This window comes from Peromyscus californicus, unplaced genomic scaffold (genome assembly GCF_007827085.1).
Source record: "Peromyscus californicus insignis strain IS unplaced genomic scaffold, ASM782708v3 Scaffold_4__1_contigs__length_199733344, whole genome shotgun sequence".
In the NCBI taxonomy this organism is placed as follows: Eukaryota; Metazoa; Chordata; class Mammalia; order Rodentia; family Cricetidae; genus Peromyscus; species Peromyscus californicus.
In genome coordinates, this window is record NW_026294562.1 from 175906860 (window position 1) to 175923897 (window position 17038).

Genomic DNA, 17038 nt, shown 5'->3' on the forward strand with positions numbered 1-17038 from the left:
AGGTGGATCTCTGAGTTCGAGGCCAGCCTGCTCTACAAAGTGAGTTCCAGGACAGCCAGGGCTACACAGAGAAACCCTGTCTCCAAAAACCAAAAAAAGAAAACAAATTCTTATGTGTATGGGTGTTTTGTCTGTATGTGCACATGTATGTGTCCAACATGCATGCAGTGCCCGTGGAAGCCAGAAGAGAGTGACACTTTTGGTAGCCATGAGAGGATCTCATGCACCCCTGGCCTCCACTTTGTTATGTAGCTGAAGAGAATCTTGAACTCCTGAGTCTCAGAGTCCAACTTCTAAGTGTGGATCATAGGTGTATGCCACTACACTCAGCTTCCTGCATGCTAGGACTGAACCTGGGCCTTCCTGCATGCTAGGACTGAACCTGGGGACTGAACCTGGGCCTTCCTGCATGCTAGGACCGAACCTGGGCCTTCCTGCATGCTAGGCAAGCGCTCTCCCACTGAGCCACGTGCCAGGGCCTCACGCTGCCTTCCTCTTCTCATCACCCCCCCCACGCCCCCCCCACTCCTTCCACAGCGGCTCACCTTCAGCTGGCTGCAGTACCCCTCCAACTCTTCTGCCTCCTGCCGCCGCCTTTCCAGGTTCTCACTCAGCACCGAGCACTCGCTCTTGACCGTGGAAGGAGGCAGGGTTACACAGGGCAGTGGGGAAAGCTTAGAGGGGGAGCAGGGTCTTATCCTGCGGGGGACTGGGCGTGCACTATGGTGAAGGTAGGCTTCACGGTGGGAACTTAGCCCTGGAGGAAGAGGCCACGTGAGAGGCACAGGAATCCAAGTGTCACACCTGCAGCGTCTGAACATGCTGGTTAACCCTCGTAGTCTTTTCCTTCAAGTTGGTGATGGAGTCTTTGGCACACACCAATCCACTGTTGACCCCACTCTGGAAAAGAGTCGGAGACACCAAGAAAATTCTAGAGCTAGCAGGCTGTGCTTTCAGCTTGCTTTTGCCCTGGGAGGGTGTGTGGCTTTGGATAAAGGGTGGCACCCTTGGATTTAGTTTCCTGTTGGGTAAAGGCAGAAGTAGACTGACACTCTTCATGGTCTTCTGAGGGAAGTAAGCAGGGAAGACAGTTTCAAATTTTGAGGCAAAGGCCTAAAAGCCCCCAGTTGGAGGCGGGGTATAACTCAGCAGGAGAGCCTCTGCTAGAATCCTTCAGTGAGGTGCTGGGGTGTGACTCAGTGGTAGAGAACTTGCCCAGCATGCACAAGATCCTAGGTCCCAGCCCCCAGTGTGTACCCATAAAAGCCCTCCTCCTTCTCTCTCTGCCCTCTAGAGGATAAAATTGACAGCCATCTTTATCATCAAATGGAGGCTGAGAAATGTTTCCAAGTGCCTCTTTAGCCCCCTCACCTCCTCTGGCCAACATGCTCAGTTCTGTTCGTTTTGGTTTGGTTTTGAGGCAGGGTGTCATTATGTAGACCAGGCTGTCCTGGAACTCAGAGATCAGCCTGACTCTGCCCCCTGAGTGCTAGGATTAAAGGTGTGTGCCACCGTACCTCGGTTTCCATTCTCAGGTCTTACCAACTGTTCACAGGTGAGGCAGAAGCTTGTGCCTTGTGCAAACTGGTTTTTTTCTGTCTTTTGCCACAGCAGTCAAATTTGTTACATGACGGCTGCCGCTTACATTCTTGTTTCTTAACTGAAAATAAAGACTTCGAGAGCTCCTTTGCAGCTGGCTGAGATCATGTGGCCATGCTAGCCAATACAGATGGGTGGGCACAGTGAGGACACTAAGTAAATGTTGAAAGAACAGGTATGCCTTCCTCTACCTTCCTCTTCCTCAGCCTCTTTTTCTATCCTCATTTTTGTTTTTCTTTTCTCTTTTTTTTTTTTTTTTTAAGGAGTCTGACTCTGTAGCCCAGGCTATGTACTCATTAAATAGCCCCAGATTGACCTCAAAATCCTGGAGATGTTCCTGCCTCAGCTTCCGATGTATTGGAATAACTGGCAAGATCACTGCGCCCAGCTCTCTTTGCCTTTTAAGACAGTCTTGGCCGGGCGGTGGTGGCGCACAACTTTAATCCCAGCACTCAGGAGGCAGAGGCAGGCGGAGCTCTGAGTTCGAGGCCAGCCTGGTGTACAGAGAGAGTTCCAGGACAGCCAGGGTGGTTACCTAGAGAAACCCTGTCCCCAAAATAAATAATAAATGAATATAAAGATTATCAGCAAAATGGCAGAGGATGAATTCTAAAATTCCACACTTCCATAAAAGATGGAAATAAATCAGAAACAGTTGATTCACTCTCTAGCACACTGAAAACTGAGGATGCGATGAGCCAGGTATGGTGGCACACATCTCTTATCCTGGCACTTGGGAGGTGATGCTCTGAGGAATGCTGCCTGCCATGTCATGAGCATTTATGTACGGAGAAGAAGGCCATATGGTCAGGAGCCTAGGTCTCTAGCCAAAGGCCAGGGTGAGTTGAGGCACCCACAGGGCAGCGTCTTAGTGGGGCATCTTCCAGCCCTGGTAAGTCATCAGATGAATACAGGCAGAAGCATCTTCATCCCGTCAGAGGACTACAGTCCTCACAGAACAGTTGACTGCACCCACATCCCTTGATGGACTGTCTACTGTCGCAAGGTATTTGATTACACTGTGTGAAGATTCGTTACTGTGATAACAAGTTAAATGGCCAACAGCTAGGCAGGAGGTATAGGCAGGACATCCAGACAGAGAGCTCAGGGAAGAAGGGAGAGGAGTCGCCGGCTACACACAGAGGAAGCAGGACATGCAGGAGGAGAGGTAAAAGCCACGAGATTGATAGAAACAAGCTAATTTAAGTTGTTAGAGCTAGTTAGAAACAAGCCTAAGCTAAGGCTGAGCTTTGCTAGTGAATAAGAAGTCTCCGTGTCATTATTGGGGAGCTGGCTGGTGAGACAGAGAAAGGTGTATTCCGGTTTACAGCACCTTCATCCCATCAGAAGATTAAATCCTGGATGAAATGCTAACCATACTCTCATCTCACCAGAGGACTATGGCCTAGAACATAATAGTAACTCACCCTCATCTCTTCAGAGGACCATAGTCCTGGCTGAAACGCTGACTGTATCCTCATCCAGCCCTGAGCCAGAACCTTCCAACTTAGTCACTCCCTGGTGGGCTGTATTAAGTATCAAGACAACTTGTTTCAAAGCATTTCAAAACTAATATGCAAAAATGTCTTTCTGAACTGAAAACTCAGAAGGCTACTGTAGGGTGTTCCTCTGGGGACTCAGAACATTCATCCTGGGTCAGCTCCTTTCACTTCCCGTGTGATCTCAGGGAGGGCGTGTCAGCTTGCCATGCCTCAGTTTCCCTACCTGTGCAATATAGATATGACTAACAGCTATCATCACAGGATGACTACTTCAAATGAAATGGATACAAACTTGGGAAGGGGTACTCAGGATCCTTGGAGGAGAGAGAGGAGGAGAGACAGGAAAGCCAAGGAGTTGTAGGCAGGTGAACAACCCTGTCCTGTGGCATGTTCTGCCCCCATCTACTCCTGCACTGTACACCTGTATTCCCTGTCTGGAGCCTGCCTCAGTTTCCCTTCCCATCAAATGGGGAGTAAGGATAGATTGCTATATGACCTGATCCACAGCTACACGGTAATTAATGTCTAGATTGGTAAAACAAATAACCAATGTCAGCATGAAGGTGGAGGCAGGAGAATCAGGTGTTCAAGGCCATCCTCTACTTCATAGTGAATTTGAGGGCTGTAGCTCAGTTCGAGTGCTCGCCTAGCACACACAAGGGCCTGGGTTCCATCCCCAGCATTGCACAAACTAGGTGTGGTGGTGCACACCTGCACTCTTGAGGTCATCCTTGTTCAAGTCATCCTTGGCTACAAAGAGATTTTGAAGTCAACCTGGGATGCAGGAGACCCGTTCTGAAAAAATCAAAGGGCCAAAGTACAACAAAGCTGGGAATCCTGGTCCCTGCCTGCTGACCCAGCGCTTGGGAGGCTGAGCAAAGAGGAGCACGTGCATTCCAGGCCAGAGCAGGCTGTGCATTGAGGTCACTACCCTAGAACGGAATAAAGACGACGGCATGGTGTGTCCAGGAGGGACTGAGACGCTGCCACAGAATGTGTGTCCGAGTGTCCTTAGCAGGGGAGACCCCGGTGGTCCCTGTCGTCATAGTGACCACCAAGAGCACCACTGCCCCTTACAGCATTGCTGTCTCCAGGGAAGCTAGGACTGGACACCGACAACGACGACCTGTCATCATGCCAACACAACATTCCTCCTCATGAGCACTGTCACTATGGCTCTCTAAGGCTCCCCTGTCTGTCTGTCTGTCTCTCTCTCTCTCTTTGGGGGCTCTGTGTATCTCTCTGGGTCTTGGCTCTGTCTCCCCCATCTCTGTTCCTCTATCTCTCTGAGTCTCTATCCCCCATTTCTGGTTCCCCCACCCCACCCCCCTGTAGCTCACATACCGGGCACCCTCCTCAGCCCCTCCCCTCCCACCAGGTGTGGTTGCCGGTCCCACAACAGAGAGGAGGAAGCTGCAGCAGACAACAGAGAGGAGGAAGCTGCCGCAGAAAGGGCTCGAGGCCCACACAGTGCTCACCAGCTTTGGTCCCTGCAGCCCAGAGCTGTGTGGACATCAGCGGTCCTTGGGGGCCCTGTTAGTAGTTCTGGTGGGAGGGAGGCATCCAGCTCCAGACTCTGCATGAGAACCCCTGGAAGGCTCTGGGGTGTGGGGAGTCTACCCCACTCCTGGCTTCCCATCCAGCACTAGCCCCACCTCCTCTGGCCTTCCCGCCTCCTCTTTCCCGTTCTAAAGGAGTCTTAGGGAAGAAAGACCTTTTCTTTGGTATCAAACCCAGCAGCCTTCTAAACTAGCCTCTGGTTCTTACAAGCACTCCATACCCTTGTGACCTTGGGAATGGTGCTTCCTTCTACACCTCGGTTAATTTTGCCTTCATCTTTCAACTGGGTCATTATATCACCCCCTAACAGACGCTCTAAGGAGGGAGGTGACGCCACCGGATGTGCACACAGCAGGATAGCAGTAAAGGGAAGAGAGCCGGTCTGCCAAGCTGCTTCTCCCTCCCCGCCGAAGCCACAGTGTCCCTGTGGCCCTTGGGACAACACCATGCTCTGCAGCCTGTGTGAGCAGTGTCCTGCTCTCTCTCTAGCCCCATCTCACCTATGCCAAAGCCTTGCCCTTTACCCTGTCCTGTCCTGTCCTGTTTCCGCCCTGTCTCTTCAGACATGTTCCTGGTGGCTGCAATGTTGTTTTCCTGCCCGAGGAATACCTGATTTCAGCGTCAAGGTCCAGCCTGTGTGCTCTCCTTTCTACACAAACACTCTGGTTCTTCTTCTTCGGGGTGACCACAGTGTCCTTACTGTCCCCACCAGTGTAGACTACCATCACACCAACCGTCTGCCACGACTGACCCCCTAAGCTGATCCTGCTACTTCCCAGCTGTGTGACCTTTCGTATGCTATTGAACCTTTCTGGTCCTCCATATCTGCACCATCAGAGAAATGAGGCTAAATACTGACAGAAATAACTACTACTGCTGACGGTATTGGGGTGGTTGGCTGTCTGCCACACAAAGGCTCAGACATGAGTGAGTGGACTTCTCTTCATCCTAAGGACAGCCTGTGGAGATGGGTCCAGCTTTTTGTCTTGGATTCTACCATTTCCTATCGCCTATGCCATTATTAAGTGAGATTATATACTTCTCACAGTGGGGACAAGTCCTCTGCCCTCCACTCACAGGCCACGATTAAATCTCTATAAGATTCTGCCTTACATTTGATTTTACTTTATTTTATTTTTTTAAGACAAGGTCTCTCTGTGTAGACCAGGTTGGCTCCCAAATCATAGAGATCCACCTGCCTTTGCCTCCCAGGTACTGGGATTAAAGGCATGGACCACCATGCCTAGCATTTATACATTTTCTACATTCATTTATTTATTACCTCAGCACCTGCACGCCAGGGCTTGTGTGTGGAGGTCAGAGGGCACCTTGCAGGAGTTGGTTCTCTATACCACGTGGGGTTCAGGGATTGAACTCAGGCTGTCAAGGCTTGGAAGCACCCACTGGGCCTTATATAGGGTTTAATGTCTCAGTGACATCATCTTGTCCTGGTTGCCCTTACATGATGACCTCCCAGTTTCCGAGCTCAGACCCTCTGTCCCCACCCCACTCAGCAAGACAGGCTGAGGCTTAGATAGACTAGGTCTCCGGCTCTGTTTGGTAAGACAGAAGCTATACAAGACAAATCTTGGGGCAATGATGCAGTTGGGATTCTCTTTGGGTCACCAACCAGCTCCCAGATGAAGACATGGAGACATTATTATTATGAATTCTTGGTCTCAGCTTAGACTTGTCCCATTGGCTCTTATAATTTTTTAACCTGTTTCTCTTCATCTACGTTTGGCCTGTTACCTTTCTTTCTTTCTGTATATCCTACTTTCCTGCTTCCTCCATGTCTCTCTGTCTGGCCCCTGGTGCCTCCCTGGTGGCTCTCTTTTTTTTTTCCTCTGAGCCTAAATTCTCCTGTTTTTACCCTCCCTGCCCAGAAGTCCCGCCTATACCTCCTCCCTCGCTATTGGCCATTCGGCTTTCTGTTAGACCAGTGAGGTACCTTAGGCAGGCAAGGTAAAACAGCAACACATCTTTACATAGTTAAATATCCCACAACATGATGCACTGGCCTATTGGGTGAAGGCACCTGAGTCTGACCCCCAGACCCATTCAGTCGAGGGAAGTTTCACTAAGTGGTCCTCTGACCTTCTCATATGTGCTGTAGCACACATGGGCCCCGCCCCCACACAAAAATAAATAAAAGTAATTTTTGTTTGTTTGTTTTTTGTTTTTCGAGACAGGATTCTCTGTGTAGCTTTGCACCTTTCCTGGAACTCGCTTTGGAGACCAGGCTGGCCTCGAACTCACAGAGATCCGCCTGCCTCTGCCTCTCGAGTGCTGGGATTAAAGGCGTGTACCACCACCACCCAGCTAATTTTTTTAAAAAAGGAATAGAAACTGAAGAAAAGGCTCAGTGATTAGAGCATTGGCTGCTTTTTTCAGAGGACCCAGGTTCAGTTCCCAGGATCTACACAGCAGCTCAAAATCATCCATAACTCCAGTTTCAGGGGATCTGATGCCCTCTTCTGGCCCCCTTGGACACCAGACCCACACATGGTGCTCTAACACACATGCAGGCAGGCAGAACACTGCACACATAAAATAAAACTAAATCCCTTTTTAAAATCCTAGCACAGGCCGGGCGATGGTGGCGCACGCCTTTAATTCCAGCACTCGGGATGCAGAGGCAGGAGGATCTCTGTGAGTTCAAGACCAGCCTGCTCTACAGAGCGAGTTCCAGGTAAATGGAACAGCCAGGGCTATGCAGAGAAACCCTGTCTCGAAAAACCAAAAACCAATCAAATTCAGCACAGGTACCTGCCAAGGCCTCTCTCTCTTCCCAGTTGAGAACCTGCAGTTTTTCTCACCAGAACCCCGACTCTAGTGACTTTCTGGGTTTTTTTCCTCATAGATTATAATCTCATCCAAGTCACCACCAGAACTAGTCTATGAACTTGATTATCCAAAAGATATCAGTAGGTAAAGACAATTGCCACCAAGCCTGAGGACCTGAGTTCTGTCTTTGAGTTCTCCATGGTGTCGGGGGAGAACACACTCCTCCAACTTGTAGAGGAACATGCCCCTCGCCAAACCATCCAGTCAATCGATGGCGAAAGACAGGTCAAGGGAACGCTTCCCACACAAACCTTTAGAGATAGAGCTTGAGAGCCACCAAATGGTGTGTGAGGCTGATGCCTAGGCACTCCCTGGGGATCGCCCTTGGAAAACCATCACTCCGCTTAATAAGTGGGTCTTGTGTTCCCTCTGAGCACCTCTCCTCCTAACTGGCCTGTTTAAAGTCTATATTAAAACGTCTTTAATGAAATCCCTGCCTGTGCTTTATAAACAGAAAGTCTTTCCTGCATGGAAGCCACAAACCCCAGTTTGGCCTGAGTCCAGGTTCCTGGGAGATTAGGATAATGCCTCAGTCTGGGTGTGGTGTTGCTTGTCTTTAACTCCAGCTAGTGGCAGAGGAAGGAGAGTGTCTGCGTTTGAGGCCAGCCTGGTCTACATAGGGAGTTCCAGGCCAGCCAGGGCTTCATAGTGAGAGAGACACTCTCTCAAAAGACAAACAAAATCAACGACAAAAATAATGCCTCAAGCTGCTGAGGGTGACGCTTGGAGCTGTGTCTCTGTCCTCTATTCCTGACATCTCATCTTAGGCTTTCGAGAGAATATTTACTAGATGCTGGATGCATGCGCTCAGGCCTCTCATCCCATCTACTTGGAGGGCAGGGGGATTGCAGGAAATTGACTAAGCAGTGAGCCCCTGCCTCAAAGAGTAAAAGGAGAGCTCAGGCGTGACTCAGTGGTAGAGTTCTGCCTTGAATCCTCCAGTGAGGGGCTGGGGACATGGCCCAGTGTCTTCTTTGTGTTGCTTAGGATGAAACCCAGGGCCTGACACTTGATACTGTCATTCACGCCTGTCTTCTGGTCTCAGTGACTAGAACTTCTCATTCCAAACTAGATCAGACCCCACCCCCTCGGATCTGCCTACCTCCGTTGAGTAGTCCCCGGCCCTCCCCACATCAGCCGCTCACCAGTTCTGTGATGTCAGGGTCCTCCGGAGCCCAGGGTGTTATAGGAGAAGCAGGTGGCCCTGGCAGCGCCAGGGGACCACTGTCCTCTGTGGTGGAGTCTGTGCCTGAGGAGTCGGGCTCCATTGCAGCCAGGTTGAGCAAGGTCAAGTTGGTGCAGGCTGAGGACTGCTTGAGGTTCAGGCACCAGTGCATTGGCTCTTTGGACATCCGGGGCTCCACCCTGCAGGTGCCCCAGGAGATGGTGGGGATGGGGGCCTTATGTCCTCAGCACAGTAGCTGCACTCGCCGAGCCAACGGATCTCCTGTTCCCATCACCTACTGTCACCCTGCTGCCTGCTTTGGACTCCTGCTCAGCCCTCAGGGCCTGCTTTCGTTCTTCTTCCATCACGCCCCCTCTCCTCCCAATGCTCCCTTCAACCCGCTGCCTGCCTGCCCTCCCTGGGCTATCATGCCCTCTTCCTGGCCCCTCCTTCCCCTCCAGGACCTTTGCTTTGCTGTAGGCAGTGTTGGGCACTAGGCCTGTCACCAACAGGGTACAGGAAACCCACCCATGGAAGGACACGGCCTTCTTTTTCTTCGTGATCCCCTTGGTAGGGCTGGTCACCCCCCCGGGAGCCTCGGGGACCAGTTGGGCGCGGCTCTCGACCCCCACAGGTGGGTCCCCCGCCTCATGGATCTCTTTGGACTGCCAGATTGTCTTCACCACCACGCTTGCCATGGCGCGTGGGGCCTGCTCCCAGGGGGAGACTCACCATCTACTCTGCCCGCCCCCCCCCCCCCTGGCGCTCAGGGTCCCCTAGCTCCTGGCCTGGGTCATAAAGGGCCTAACCACTGGGTCACAGGGAGGGGCATGAGGGGGAACAGGGGCTGGCTCAGGGCGTCCCCTGCAGATCTCAGTGGACTATTCCGGCCCGCCCCCCCCCCTCCCCCCCGGTTCTGGTTCTACAGCTCTCTCATTCCAGTCCAGAGCACACAGTGGGCCGGGCCCTAACCCTGCAGCCAGCTCTGGGATTCAGTCCCAGGTCGTCTATCTTGCTTCATGCCTTGCCTGAGATCTGAGAGACTTAACAGGATCATTTCCAAGTCCTTTCCTGGAGGACTTGGTGTTCTGTGGCGGTCTGGGAGGCAGAATTGGGAAGAGAAACACCGAATAAAAAGACCCCAGCATTAGAAGTGCCACAGCGAGGAGAGTCAGGAGAAGTCATGGCACACGTCAGAACTTCTCAACACGTGTTTGGGGATTTAGGACTCATACTGTGCGTGAATTTTACCTGCTAAAAAAGAACCCAAGCCAGGCGGTGGCGGCACACGCCTTTAATCCCAGCACTCAGGAGGCAGAGGCAGGTGGATCTCTGTGAGTTTGAAGCTGGTCTCGTTTACAAAGAGAATTCCAAAACAGCCAGGGCTGTTACACAGAGAAACCCTGTCTCGAAAAACAGAGCAAAATACAAAAACAAAAACAAAAAAGAATACAGGGGCCTGGAGAGATGCTGAGTGGTTAAGGGCACTGGCTGCTCTTCTAGAAGTCCTGGGGTTCAATTCCCAGCCTCACATGGTGGCTCAGAAACATCCATAACTCCAGTCCTAGAGTATTTTAGGATGAACTCTTCTGGTCTCTGGGAGCACCAAGCACACAGGTGGTTCACAGACATACATGCATTCAAAACACTCATATACATGAAACAAAAATGATAAAATCTCAAAATAATAGCTGGGCAGTGATTTTGCATGATTTCAACCTCTGCACTCTGGGAGCAGAGACAAGAGTTTGAGGCCAGCCTGGTCTACAGAGTGAGTTCTACGACAGCCAGGGCTACCCAGAGAAACTCTGTCTAGAAAAACAAAAACAAAAAACAAACTAAACCAAAACAACAACAAAAAAGAGTTTAAGGTTGGCCTTGGCTACACAGCAAGTCCAGGTCCAGTCTGGGGTACATGGGAGCAGGTTTCAACACCACAACCAAAAATTGAGGTCAGCCTGGGTTACAGAGAAAGTTCAAGACTGGCCTAGGCTTTGCAGTGGGTTCCAGCCTAGCATGGACTGAGTTGGACCCTGTGTCAAACAAAATAAAAACTAAGTAAGATGTCTCAGAAAGGCAGAATCTAAGGCTCAGGTGATACAATGCCTGCTCAGTGACTTTCCTGAAGCCCTGGCCTCCATCCCAGCACTGGGGAGACAGAGGCAGGAGTTTACGATCATCCTCAGCTGCATAGTTTGAAGCCAACTGGTACAAAGACTTTGGGATGATAATATTTGAGTGATGGAGGTTAAATAAAGTGTGTGGATGGTCCTTGTTACATCTAGTTTTATTTATTTATTTATTTTTAAAGATTTATTTATTATGTATACAGCATGTATGACTTCATGCCAGAAGAGGGCACCAGATCCCATTATAAGTGGTTGTGAGCCACCATGTGGTTGCTGGGAATTGAACTCAGGACTTCTGGAAGAGCAGCCAGTGCTCTTAACCTCTGAGCCATCTCTCCAGCCCCACATTTAGTTTTTTAATTAAATTAAATTGACTTACTTCTTTTATATGTATGGGTGTGTTTCCTGTCTGTGCATAGCATGTGTGTTTAGGGCCTAGGGAGGCCGGAAGGTGCCAGATGCCCTGGGACCAGAGTTGCAGATAGTTGTTAGCTGTTATGTGAGTTAGGAGAATTGAACCTGTGTCATCTGGAAGAGCAGTCAGAGATCCGCCCGGCTCTGCCTCCCGAGGGCTGGGATTAAAGGCGTGCGCCACCACCGCCCGGCTGGTTTTTTATTTTATGTGCACTGGTGTCTCGTCTGCATGTATTTCTGTGTGAGGGTTGTCAGATCCCCTGGAACTGGAGTTATACCGATGGTTGTGAGCTGCCATGTGGGTGCTGGGAATTGAACCTGGGTCCTCTGGAAGAGCAGCCAGTACTACTTATTCTTCTTTTTTTTTTCTTTAAGGTTTACTTATTATGTATACAGTGTTCTGCCTGCATGTATGCCTGCATGCCAGAAGAGGGCGCCAGATCTCATTATAGGTGGTTGAGAGCCACCATGTGGTTGCTGGGAATTGAACTCAGGACCTCTGGAAGAACAGCCAGTGCTCTTAACCTCTGAGCCATCTCTCCAGCTGGCCGTCAGTACTCTTAACTCTTTTTTTTTTTTGGTTTTTCGAGACAGGATTTCTCTGTGTAGCTTTGCGCCTCTCCTGGAACTCACTTGGTAGCCCAGGCTGGCCTTGAACTCACAGAGATCCGCCTGGCTCTGCCTCCCGAGCGCTGGGATTAAAGGCGTGCGCCACTACTGCCCGGCGAGTACTCTTAACTCTTAAAGAGCTGTCTCTCCAGCTCTTTTGATTTTTAAATTTTTTTTTCCAGAGCTGAGGACCGAACCCAGGGCCTTGTGCTTGCTAGGCAAGCGCTCTACCACTGAGCTAAATCCCCAATTTTAAAATTTTTGTTTATTTTATGTGCATTGGTGCTTTGCCTGTATGTGTGTCTGTTTGAGGGTGTCAGAAGCCCAAGAACTGGAGTTACAGACAGTTGTGTCCCTGGAAGAGCAGTCAGTGCTCTTAACCGCTGAGCCATCTCTTCAGCCCCTATTTGTTTGATTTAATTAAGACAGACTCTCACTGTGTAGTCCTGGCTGGCCTCAAACTCACAGAGATATGCCTGTCTTTGCATCCAAAGTGCTGAATTTAAAGGTGTGTGCCATCATACCTAGTCTTTTTGGGGTTTTAAAATTTTTATTTATGGGGCTGGAAAAATGACTTAGCAGTTGAGAGCACTGGCTGCTCTTCCAGAGGACCTGGGTTCAATTCCCAGCACCCACAAGGCAGCTCACAACTGTCTGTAACTCCTGTTCCAAGGGATCCAACACCCCCACACGGACATACATGTAGTCAAAACACCAATACACATAAACTAAAGAAGAGAAATAAATCATTTAAAATTTATTTATTTTTAAAGATTTATTTATTTATTATGTATACAGTGTAATGTCTACATGTATCCTTGCAGGCCAGAAGAGGGCACCAGATCTCACTGTAGATGGTTGTGAGCCACCATGTGGGTGCTGGGAATTGAACTCAGGACCTCTGGAAGAACAGCCAGTGGTCTTAACCACTGAGCCATCTCTCCAGCCCTCAAATTTATTTATTATGTGTGTGTGCCGCTCTGTGGTGTGGAGGCCAGAGGACAGCCGGTGGGAAGTAGTTCTTTTCTTGTACCATGTAGGTGCTGGAGACGAAACACAGGTATGACCCTTGACAACAAGCACTGACTACTACTAAGCCATCTTGCTGGCCAGTTTGTTTGGAGACAAGGTCCCACTACAGCTGAGGACAGGCTCAAATTCATAGCAATCCTTCTGCCACAGTTTCCCAAGTAGCTAGGAAAATAGGGCTGTCCTACAACAACTAGCTGGACTTGGAATTTTTTTTAAATCATTTATTTAAATTTATTTTATGTGCATTGGTATGAAGGTGTCAGATCCCCTGGAGCTGGAGTTACAGACAGATGTGAGCTGCCATGTGGGTGCTGGGAATTGAACCCTGGTCCTCTGGAAGAACAGCCAGTGCTCTTAACCGCTGAGCCATCTCTCCAGCCCTGGACTTGGAATTTTGAGTTTAGGTCATTTCCCAGGCCTGAGAGCCTCTCTGGCTGTGGAGGGGTCCACCAGTGTGTAAAGTGGCAGATCTGAGATGGCACAGTGTGCTAATGTCTTCTCAAAGTAGTTCCAGTGGCTGGGACAGGACTTCATTGTACATAGGGAAACCTGTATAACCAAAATGAGTTAATCCACCTGTCTCTTGTTATTTTGTTGGAAATTTGACAGGTATGCATAAAAATTACGAGTCCCTCCTCTTACATTTCCATTATACTTGGCCATCCTACTGTCACTCAAGGGGATCAGCCAATGAATCCTTGCAACAGGCACCATATGCCAGTTCTGAGGATGACTGCAGGGACCCTCAAATCCTTATGGCCATCAGAGATGATCTGTGAGAGGTGAAGAATGAAACTCAAGACAGTGACATTTTTGCAGGCACTGGGTCATGCCATCCAGGGATTGACTTCATGGTTTAGCTACACCGAAATTCCCTTGCAAAGTAGCAAAGCACCTGTGACCTTTACAATAAGAATGAATTCTGCCTGGAGATGGTGGCCCACACCTTTAATCCCAGCACTCTGGATGCAGAGACATCGGATCTCTGAGTTCAAGGCCAGCCTGATCTACAAAGTGAGTTCCAGGACAGTCAGAGATAATAGAGAGAAACCCTGTCTTGAAAAACAAAAACAGGGCTGGAGAGATGGCTCAGAGGTTAAGAGCACTGGCTGCTCTTCTAGAGGTCCTGAGTTCAAGTCCCAGCAACCACATGGTGGCTCACAACCATCTATAATGAGATCTGGTGCCCTCTTCTGGCCCGCAGGCATACATGCAGGCAGAACACACTGTATACATAATAAATAAATAAATCTTAAAAAAAGAAAAAGAAAAACAAAACGAAAGAAAAACCAAAAAAAAGAAAAGAAAAGAAAGAAAGAAAAGGATGAACTTTAATCCAGGGGTTGGTGATGCACCCCTTTAAAATCCCAGCACTGGTAGGCAGAGGTGGGAGGATCTCTGAGTTCAAGGCCAGCCTGAACTACAGAGTGAATTCCAGAGCTACACAGAGAAACCCTGTCTCCACCCCCACCCCAAAGGATTCTATTGGCTGATAAATAGAGCTCAGGGCTAGGGCCTGAGCCAATAATGATAATCATAAGGATAAATTCTATTGGTGGAGGATGCAAAGTACATGGGGCCTCTTTCATAGGGATGTGCTCTATTCACCGAGAGATAAAGCTCAGGATACTGTAGGTGGAGGGACTCAGGCGAAGGTTGGCTCCCTAATAGGACAGCACAGCGTCACCAGGTTTTTTGACTACATCATTCCAGCATTCAAGGTGACCAGGCAACATTCATTTCTTCTACTGAAGAAAGTAGGCCTGGTGTCTCCAATGCTTCCTCTAAGTGGTGCTTCCTATAGATGAAACCGATGGGTTTGGCAAAAGGTAGACTGGGTTCCTTCCCCTGACACTTGTGGAGCCTCAGAAAACTGTTGCTTTAGGTCTGGGCTTAAAAATAAGCCTGGGGCTGGGGATTTAGCTCAGTGGTAGAGTGCTTGCCTAGCAAGTGCAAGACCCTGGGTTCGGTCCTCAGCTCTGAAAAGAAAAAAAAATAAAAATAAAAATAAGCCTGTGAGGGACTGGAGAGGTGGCTCAGCAGTTAAGAGCATTGGTTACTCTTCCAGAGGACCTGGGTTCAATTCCCAGCACCCAGATGGAAGCTCACAACTGTCTGTAACTCCAGTTCCAGGAGATATGACACTCCCACACAGATATACATGCAGGAAAACACAGACATACATGCAGGAAAACACCAATGAACATAAAGTAGAATAAATATATCATTAAAAAAATAGCCTGTGAGCTGGGAGTGGTGGCACACACCACTAGTCCCAGGACTCTGGAGGCAGAGGTGGGGAGAATCTCTGTGATTCCAGGCCAGCCTGGTCTACATAGGTAGAGTCTGTCTCAAAAAGAAACAAGCCAGCAAACAACAACCACCACCACAAAACAAAGAGTCTGGGGATGTGCGGGAACACTGATGTTTCCATCTACCCTTGAGGGGTCCTGGAATTAGGAAGGCCTTTCTATATACTCAGAACTCAGTAACTCCACTGTTTTCCCAGGCTTCCTGAGCAGAGAATGGAAAGAGATGTTCTACGAGCTAATTAGGGATAGGCTTTGTATATTCTTGGGACACTTTATGTCCCTTCTTCACATCTCTCCGTAGAGGATTAGTTCAACCTCCACTGCTAATCTGTATCCTTAAGTATCTTTAATACTTAGCTCTCCAGAAAACAGACGTTCTGATTTTGTTCTTTTTTTGCAATACTAGTGATTGAGCCCAGCATTTGGGCATGTTAGGCAAGTGCTCTACCACTGAAACATGCCCTCTCACTGGGGGATTCTAGGCAGAGGCTCTCCTCTGAGTCACACCTCCAGTCCCTCACTGGGGGATTCAAGGCTATATCCTTAACCTTTTTTTTTTTTTTTTTTTTTTTGAGATAGGGACTCTCTATGTAACCTTGGCAGTCCTGGAACTCTCTACATAGACCAAGCTGGCCTTGAACTCACAGTGAACTGCCTCCTATTGCCCAGGACTGGGCGTTGCCCCTTCCTAGGTCCCAGGACATCCCTCCTAGACCCATTCTGGGCTTGTTGGAGATTATAAAAGCCTATTAGGGGTGGTGTTTTGTTCATGGTGATGGTTGAAATGGATCCCTCCAATTCCTTTTGCCCCCAAATTTTTCAATAGCCCCGGACATCAGCTATCTGGCGGTTTGGCCTTTCTTTCAACCAGTCCTCAGCTGTGGCTGTAACTGGCTTTTGCCTGGTAGTTTCCAGAACTGATGGAGGAAGCAATTTTGACTTTATGACCACTTAATACAGACTGTCTTGGGCACTGGGGTTCAGGGAGGGAAAAAAAAAAAAAAAGAGCAACCTACATTGAAAAATGTTTAAAAATTAAAATAGTAATTCTACAGTTTTCTACTTCCGAGTTGTGTAGTCTTGGGCAAGCCGTTCAACCTTCTGGACCTCAGTGTTTAACGGGACGAGCCTGAGGGGCAGTCCCTTCTCTCATGAATAATAGGTGTCCAGACAAGTCAAATTTCCAGGTGATGTTTTCAGGGAAGGAACAGGGAAGAGGTAGGCTCCAGTGAGCGACTGACGTAGTCCGGGGTGCAGAAGTGGAGAGAGACCGGAAAGAGAGAAGATCCTGCGTAGTGGACGCCTGCCGGTCCATCGCCTCGCCCAGCCCCTCTGCAGCAGGGAATTGCAGGCAACGCTCCACCTATCGCAGCTCAGCTGACTGACAGCTCCTCTTTCTCCTTCCTTCTCTACAGGTCGTCACTCTCTGCCCGTCCCCCACAACCGCCCCTTCGAGGGCGAACGTATAAAGCGTCCGGCGAATCCGCAGAGCCTTGCGGAGCGCAATCTCCTCACCCATTGGTCTTCTTTGCTCGAAGTTCCGCCTCCTTCGGTGCGTTCCCCGGCCTCTTCTTACGTCCCGCCCCCCTGTCGCGGAGCGGGCTGTTCATCCAATTAGCGTTGGTCTCCGCCGTGCAGGGGGCGGTCCCAGAGTGTGTCATCGAACTCCGCCTGTCTCTAGGGCAACGCCCCCTGACTCCGTGCTCCGAACGGAAATAGCACGGTACTGCACCAATCATCCCCATGTGTCTTTACTATTTTTCCAATCAAAGAGGGAGGAGGGCGGGCGTTCTACTGTGAGTGGCAGGACGTTCAGCCAGTAAACGGTAGGGGTTCCCGGATGACAGCCCGCAGGGGCGGGTCCGAGGC

At 49.6% G+C, this 17038-nt stretch overlaps 1 protein-coding gene across 3 annotated transcripts; it reads right to left on the reverse strand.

Moving 5' to 3' along the window:
* Positions 1-8: 8 nt before the first annotated feature.
* On the reverse strand, positions 9-9371 carry Tsks (testis specific serine kinase substrate). Of its 3 annotated transcripts, XM_052713509.1 has the most exons (5): positions 9202-9371; positions 8654-8873; positions 6292-6294; positions 805-900; positions 9-629 (listed from the first exon to the last, which is right to left on the reverse strand). In XM_052713509.1, exons 1-5 carry the CDS (start codon positions 9369-9371, stop codon positions 342-344), a joined length of 777 nt encoding a protein of 258 aa, XP_052569469.1. In that variant the 3' UTR covers positions 9-341. The 3 variants fall into 3 exon arrangements, 1 of the variants encoding a protein (XP_052569469.1); XR_008213108.1 differs by lacking the exons at positions 8654-8873; positions 9202-9371 and having other exon boundaries at positions 615-629; positions 4580-7890; XR_008213107.1 differs by lacking the exons at positions 8654-8873; positions 9202-9371 and having other exon boundaries at positions 513-900; positions 4580-7890.
* Between the last annotated feature and the right edge of the window lie 7667 nt (positions 9372-17038).

Coding starts and splice junctions, on each gene's coding strand:
- Tsks (XM_052713509.1), bottom strand. CDS start 9,371: ATGGCAAGCGTGGTGGTGAAGACAATCTGGCAGTCCAAAGAGATCCAT. Junction 8,874..9,201: donor AAGGCCGTGTCCTTCCATGG/GTGGGTTTCCTG, acceptor GGGCACCTGCAG/GGTGGAGCCCCGGATGTCCA. Junction 630..804: donor AGCATGTTCAGACGCTGCAG/GTGTGACACTTG, acceptor TCCACGGTCAAG/AGCGAGTGCTCGGTGCTGAG.